The sequence below is a fragment of the Triticum aestivum genome, chromosome 5D, assembly GCF_018294505.1.
Source record: "Triticum aestivum cultivar Chinese Spring chromosome 5D, IWGSC CS RefSeq v2.1, whole genome shotgun sequence".
In the NCBI taxonomy this organism is placed as follows: domain Eukaryota; kingdom Viridiplantae; phylum Streptophyta; class Magnoliopsida; order Poales; family Poaceae; genus Triticum; species Triticum aestivum.
This window is the reverse complement of record NC_057808.1, coordinates 25357943-25364549: the sequence shown is the minus strand read 5'-3', so window position 1 is coordinate 25364549 and position 6607 is coordinate 25357943. Positions and strand designations below refer to the sequence as shown.

Genomic DNA, 6607 nt, shown 5'->3' with positions numbered 1-6607 from the left:
TCCATGCATCTGAAGGACTCGTACTTCCATTTCCTCTTGCGATTCATCCATCCATTCCTCTCCTTGCAGCTTTAAATTTGTGAAATCCAACGTATTTAGTTAAGAGAACATTTGCCACATAATTATGCTAATATTCTATGAATAATTGCACTTTTGTGGCTGTGCTAATAGTAATAGATGACTCTTAGCGACCCTGCGCATTCTCTAATTTTCCGTACATGAAAGTTTATTAAATGCATGCAGTGCTTTATCCTGATTTGCAAGAGGAACAATATGAAATTCCTATTTCACATAAGTGAAGAAATCTATAACACTGATTGTTATAGTTGGTGGTCCGGTGATTCCAGTTTATTTCTCTAATTTGATGTAGGAAATGGATTGTAAATTGCAAGTGAGTTGGGGCTTCTGATTGGACCTTGTGGTGGTTGGATCTGCTGACAGATAGGGAGAAGCATGATAGGTTGCTACTGCTGCACCTATTATTTGATTTCTCTCAATGTTTCAATCAGTTTATCTAAAGCATGATTTTAATATGCAATTTTATCAGTCCGGAGATTACCTGAATGATTCGTGGAAATTAGAATGTGGGGATCTCAAAGAATGTTTCACAAGAAAAACAAATATTGGCCATTTCCAAACTTGCTCGGTGGTCGAGGTACTATAGAGGACATCAGTAGAATGAAAGCAAGAGCAACCTGACAACATTATTGATAGTCAACTTCCATTATCAGCAGCTTCACACGTGTATGTATTCTTTTGTTCATTTTCATCTTTGTGGTATTTTCTTACTTCCCCTTGTTGGGATTCTTGACAGATCAAGAATTGTTGATGCAGGTATATCTTTCTTTTGGAAATGGAAGTTGCTGTTTCTTCCCAGGTGAGCTGAGGTGATAACTGAACTCTCTTCTTGCACTAGCAATCCATCTATTTTGATTTCATGATCATGGTTCTCCCGTCATGCTCTTATGATTTTATACATGCCAACAAGCATCCACGCGATTTGTTCTTTACTTCTGCACATATTACCATGTTTTCCCACAAAAATACACACGCCGCGGCAAGCCGCGGCAATCATGTTCTCAAGTTTTAAAGCGTATAAGATAAGAGCATGTATCTTAGTTATTTTGGCACTGCCATCCTTTACATTATAGGGTGTCTACATATGCAAATTTGCAAGTTAAATTTACCACACCTTTGAAACCTGCAGTTGTTTACTATTCTCTTAAATCTTTAAACTATGTGCTCCATTCCTTTAATTTCAGAACTAGGAAGGTGCGGATAATAAGAGTTGTTGACAGAGGCAACCTGCACATGTGTAAACAGTGGCTATGGTGGCTCAAAGGGAAGCAGCGGCTGCTCCATGGAAACACGCAACTTAGTGATGTACTTTTTGTTTCTAGATTTTGTTCACTCTCATTAAATTTTAAGCAAGAAAATCCGCTACCCTGCAAAAAGTTCTTCCAACAAATATTTTTGTGTGTGCAGCTAAGATCAATCTTCCTATTCATTCATTGCACGCTGTTATTCTGTAGGACCGGCGAAGTGCAAGGTCATGTACAAAGTGGGGGTTGATTGTCCCAGTTTTCTCTTTTGGTGTCTTGATTCTGTTTCTTCCTGGTTTGCACAAGATTCACTTATGAAATTGATTTTCTTGCCAACTTTTCAGGGATAAGCTTGTCAATGAAGGAAATTCTAAAAGAAAGCGACTACAAGCAACATTTGAAGGTACAGCTTGTATTATGTTACTTCAGAAATTAATATCATGGTCTGTTATTGAGAATCACGAGTTTCTTGACAATGAGACTCATTACATTTTCTTTTCATAAAAAAATCCTTGGAAGAGATTGTAAAGTTTAACGAGCATGTCCCTTTTACATCTCTTTACAGTGTGCTTTCTTTTGGTTTCACAACATTTTAAGTTTTATATTTTTTACAGGTTGTGTATAGTGTAGGAGGTATTGATGATGAAATATGAATGTCCCTTGTTCTTGTCTGCTCCTGATCACAGTAGACTTGTGTGATGTGCTCTAGATCCTTTCTCTTTTTTCATTAAATGATTATGTGACTGAGGAGAGCATGTTCTTAATTAGGTTGCCATTGTGAAACTTGTTTTCGGTTTTTTTATTGTATAATACAGAGCTTCCAAATGGTTTGATCCTAGAAATAAGTTACCAATTTTCGGTGTGTAGTGAGCTGGGAGCCGGGGTCATCCTTCTCACCACCAGTCGAACATACTACTTCAGCCACCATGTTGAGCGATATAAAAGTGTTCTCTATTTCAGAGAGCAACAACACGAGATTGTGCCCCCTCTTGCTCCAGGTGCATGTTGCTGTAATTAGTATCAACAGATTAAATCATGGACCATGTCTCTGTTTCATACCACCTCTGTTCATAAATAGATAGCTTCCTAGAGATTGTGCAGTCCTAAGGCCATCCACACTATTGCCCGTTAAAGCGTATTGAGTGCATCAAGCCTAATTTTCTATTGGACAGATTTTGTTCTGTAATCTATTAGTGTTAGAACAATACAAATTTTCCTATTTTGCAGAAACTAACTTAGTGCTTCCTTCTTTCGGGTTTGAAATTCAGCAATTCTTTTCCTTAATCGCAAACTGAATTGTTCGTCGTTGCTATTTGGTTTCCCTTCTGTCTGTGGCATATTGATGATTTGATCCGCATTCAAGAAAGAAATATTCCATGCAAGCCTCCAGCCTAAGTAAAGAAATTTATTTGCTTGCCATTTGAATAAAAAATTTGAGCACGACATTACAAATGAGAAAAAAATATTTTTATGCAGATCCACGACACTTCACAAAAGAGTATACATCAACATTGTCTGCTAGAAAAAAAATAAAGTAGTCTTTTAGTTCTTGCTTCAAATTTGTCTCGCGCGCCAAATGGCGCGACAGGTCATCTAGTTACGTGAAAGCCCGGTTAACGTGAGCACATCCAGATCGGTCTGTGGAGCAGCAGCCCTTTCAAGTTGTTTGGTCTGCCTGAGTCGTGCAAAGTGGCTCGGTAACCCAGGCGCATATTGATGTTGCGGGAGGACTAGGAGATCTGAGCCGCTTGTGACTATGATCGGACGGATGATAGCGTCAAAATGCTGAGCCGAGGCGTAGCTAGCCCCATTTTACTGTTTCTTTAATATATATTTATCCATACAAAATGAGAGCATTATTTTCTTGACAAGCCACCCTCATTTGCAGAACAAACAGACTACGCGCAGAGCTCATCTGCTCTCGGTTGGTGCTGGACACGGCGGTGCGGTTCAGACATCCGAGGAGTTCACAGCAAAAAAAAAGACAAAATTGGTCAAAATAATACATGTACAGTAAACTTACAGCCCTAAATTTGCTTTTTTTTCCGAGAGCTATTGAAATGTCCACACTCCACGAAACTGGCACCGACTTCATGCACCTGAGTATCTAGTATCACAAAGTAATTCATATTTTGTTTTACTATTTTAAATGAATTTACTGTTCATCTTGGATGCATGCATCCAAGAGCCAAAACGAGCGTCAGATATTCAATTCGGTGCCCGGCTCATCCGCACCTGATGAACAGTAAACTTTAAAAAATACTAAAAAATATAATCCATACAAGAATTTGAGAGCACTATTAGTTTCTGAACAAGCTACGCTGATTGCACAAGAAGTAAATAACACGCGCGTGAAGACCGGAGGCGAGCTTGTTAGGCCTCAGTTGGTGGTGCTGGACACGGCGGTGCGAGGCTGCTGCATCGCCTCGGCATACTCGACGAGCCTCTCGACGCGCGGCATGACTAGCTCCACCGCGTCCAGCGCGCAGAAGAGCTCCGCCCATGCGGCCAGGAGCGGCGTGGTGGTCGGGTCGAAGGTCTGGAGCCCACACATCTCCTCCGTCGCGCGCATCGAGCCGAGGAGGCCGCCGAGCATGATGTCTAGGTAGCCGGGTACATCCCTGCCGCTGAAGAACCTCGCCTTGGACTCCATCAACACCCCCTCCAAGGTTTCCATGGCCACGGCCGCCTTCTTCCTCCCCTCCTCCTTCTCTTCGACCGTCTCGCCTCTCAACGCCTGGCTCCGCGCCTTCAACAGCTGCACTGAAAACGGTATATACATGAACGCGGCCATGTGAGGGTGAGGTAGCAAGCATTATGTATGCACCTACCGTGTCGTCGACGAAAACGGCCCAGAAGAGAGCGACGGCTCGGCCGTAGGGGTCGGCGGGGAGGAGGGAGGGCCCGGAGCCGGAGAAGGCCTCGTCGATGTACCGCAGGATGACCGACGACTCGCAGACGGGCTTGCCGTTGTGGATGAGCACCGGCACCTTGCCGGCGTGGGCAGGGTTGGACCTCAGGAGCAGCTCGCTCTTGCTCTGCAGGTCCTCCTCCACGTACTCGTAGCTGAGGCCCTTGAGGCGGAGCGCGATCTGCACCCGCACCACGAACGGGCTCGCCCACATGCCCAGCAGCTTCAGCTCCTCTCCGCGGCCGGCCATTCCCTTCCTACGTACTGCTTTGCTACTCTCTTAACATCAGTCTCCTTTGCTCCTTTCTTAATTGCCGGCCTTGTTGATTGAATTTTTTTTACTTTTAAGGACTCAACGACCAAGCACGTACGTACTACCACTCATATAGTAGTATAAACTAATAGTATCGTGTCACGTCTGGTGCTGTGCAAGATAATTCACGGGTAACCTTTTTTTTAAGAAGAAACACCGGGTAGCATATGACAGTACTACTTCAAGGGAGTTGCACATTTGTCTCGTGCAACGTCTCGTGCTTTACCTTCTGTAGACTATATATAACGTGATACAGTCAATAAGTTACAGCCCTTAAACGGCCGGGCTGACTGGCATCCCTCGTATCTAACCCAAATATAAGGCGGATATAAAATACTCGGACGTGTTCGTCGTGTCAGAGCAAAGCCTAGCGATTTAACTCCACTCCACTCCGCAACCCAAGCTCCCCTCCGGCGATCTCTAGCCTTCTCTGACATGGCGGGCAACGGATTCGAGTCCTTCACCTCCAGAACTGTCGACCCTGAGCTCATCCCACGCGGCCCCGAGGAGGAGATGGTTGTCCGGCTTGCGCTCGGCCACTCCTGGGAGGAAGCCCCTGCGAGGCAACGCTCGGACTCCTTCCGTCGGGAATCCATTGTATCCGCCCAAATGGCATGGATCCGGCGCTAGGTATGCCGTCACTGCCTCACCGGAGGCGCTGCGGTCCGTCTGGTGTCCGAATGCGGTGGATGACGTGCAACCCCTCTGTTGACGAGTCGAGGCCACAGACGCACCATAGGCGTCGTCCGACAAAAACATGGCGCGGCATGCTCGGCGACGCAGTGGGCGCGGGAGGCGGTGCCGGCCCTCGCAGCAGTGGACGTTGGAGAGGTGAAGTCGCATTCTCCGGCGCCCCGACGGATGGCCTGCAACCCCGCGCGCCGCACCCGTGTCATGGTGGATGTTGGCAGCTCCTCCCAGGACGGATCCATCACGGCCTCCGACGAGGAGGAATAGGGCAATGGGAGACGGTGGCGCCTTGAGTCCCATGTGTCGGGTCGTGTCCAATGTCCTACTCTACCTCGCCGGCGAGCGGACCCACACTCTGAGGGGCGGAGCCGGCTGCCGGACATGGACACGGCAGACCTGGACGGGCTCTGCTTAATATTAGGTTTACGTTGCATGTAATAGTTTGTACTTGAGGTATCCATATGCGGAATCAATTATTTGTGGTGTGACCGGTCACTGTCGACGGACGTGCCCGGATGTTTGAGGGGTCGGATTTGTCAAGTCCGGCTGTAGATGCTCTAAACCATCAAACAACGCTTCCACCACTGCGACGCGCACGGCTCGGACCTTCCCTCTCGTGATCTGTAACTTAATTAGCTTACAGCTTATTTCTAGTCTACCCATGGGACCATACATATAATAATTTCAGATTACACATGTACTGACTCAATCACCTAGCTGTCCGCTAATTACAATTTAAACTATAGCACAACTTGTAAATAAAGTGGCCGTATGCATCGCCCAGATGCAGAGGCCGGGGGTCATCCTCCTTTTCTAAAAAAAATAGCACAACTTGTACACATATGTTAAGCACATAATTTTAACACGTGTGAATGTGTGTGGCCTATGGCCAGGCTGGCAGCGTGTTGGTATTTAAGCTGAACCGAAGAGAGGAGTTGGCATGAACGAGCATGTATCTGAATCTCACCTGTTGTTCTTTGTCTCTCATCTTCTTCCTCTCCAAGTCTCGTCCCCTTTCATCTACCTTCTCTCTCCCCTGGTGTGATCTCGATCCCTGTGGCAGTCAGGTCGTCACACTCCGGAGCACATGGTTGAGCTTGCAGCTAAAGCTGAGGTATCCACAGTAAAAGTTTGTGCAACAAGCTGGTCATCTGGTAGCAATGGCAGCTCGAAAAGAAAACCAATTGCACTAATGAACTAGCCAGAAACAAAGATCAAATGATCAAGTAATACCTCCATTGGAATAGTTCTGACAGCATGCCTTCCATTCAGTTAGGCCTATAGCTCTCTCTGGTGTGCAGAAGAACAAGGGCAATGCTGAGGCAGTCATGCGTGTTGTGGAAAGAAAAGTAAAGAGACAAACCTATGATA

At 45.9% G+C, this 6607-nt stretch overlaps 1 protein-coding gene and 2 long non-coding RNA genes across 4 annotated transcripts; 2 read left to right on the top strand and 1 right to left on the bottom strand.

The window, feature by feature from the left end:
• The first annotated feature begins 557 nt into the window (after positions 1-557).
• On the top strand, positions 558-1560 carry LOC123124152 (uncharacterized). Of its 2 annotated transcripts, none has more exons than XR_006460996.1 (4): positions 558-744; positions 835-887; positions 1263-1383; positions 1533-1560. It is a non-coding gene; the product is annotated as an uncharacterized lncRNA (long non-coding RNA). The 2 variants fall into 2 exon arrangements; XR_006460995.1 differs by having other exon boundaries at positions 1486-1546.
• A 118-nt stretch (positions 1561-1678) lies between these two features.
• Positions 1679-2469, top strand: LOC123124151 (uncharacterized). The gene is made up of 2 exons (XR_006460993.1): positions 1679-1725; positions 2190-2469. It is a non-coding gene; the product is annotated as an uncharacterized lncRNA (long non-coding RNA).
• Positions 2470-3527: 1058 nt separating this feature from the next.
• Positions 3528-4645, bottom strand: LOC123119188 (probable glutathione S-transferase GSTU6). The gene is made up of 2 exons (XM_044538899.1): positions 4154-4645; positions 3528-4080 (listed from the first exon to the last, which is right to left on the bottom strand). The coding sequence occupies exons 1-2, from the start codon at positions 4481-4483 to the stop codon at positions 3703-3705; spliced, it is 708 nt and encodes a 235-aa protein (XP_044394834.1). The 5' UTR covers positions 4484-4645; the 3' UTR covers positions 3528-3702.
• Between the last annotated feature and the right edge of the window lie 1962 nt (positions 4646-6607).

Coding starts and splice junctions, on each gene's coding strand:
- LOC123119188 (XM_044538899.1), bottom strand. CDS start 4,483: ATGGCCGGCCGCGGAGAGGAGCTGAAGCTGCTGGGCATGTGGGCGAGC. Junction 4,081..4,153: donor CCGTTTTCGTCGACGACACG/GTAGGTGCATAC, acceptor TTTTCAGTGCAG/CTGTTGAAGGCGCGGAGCCA.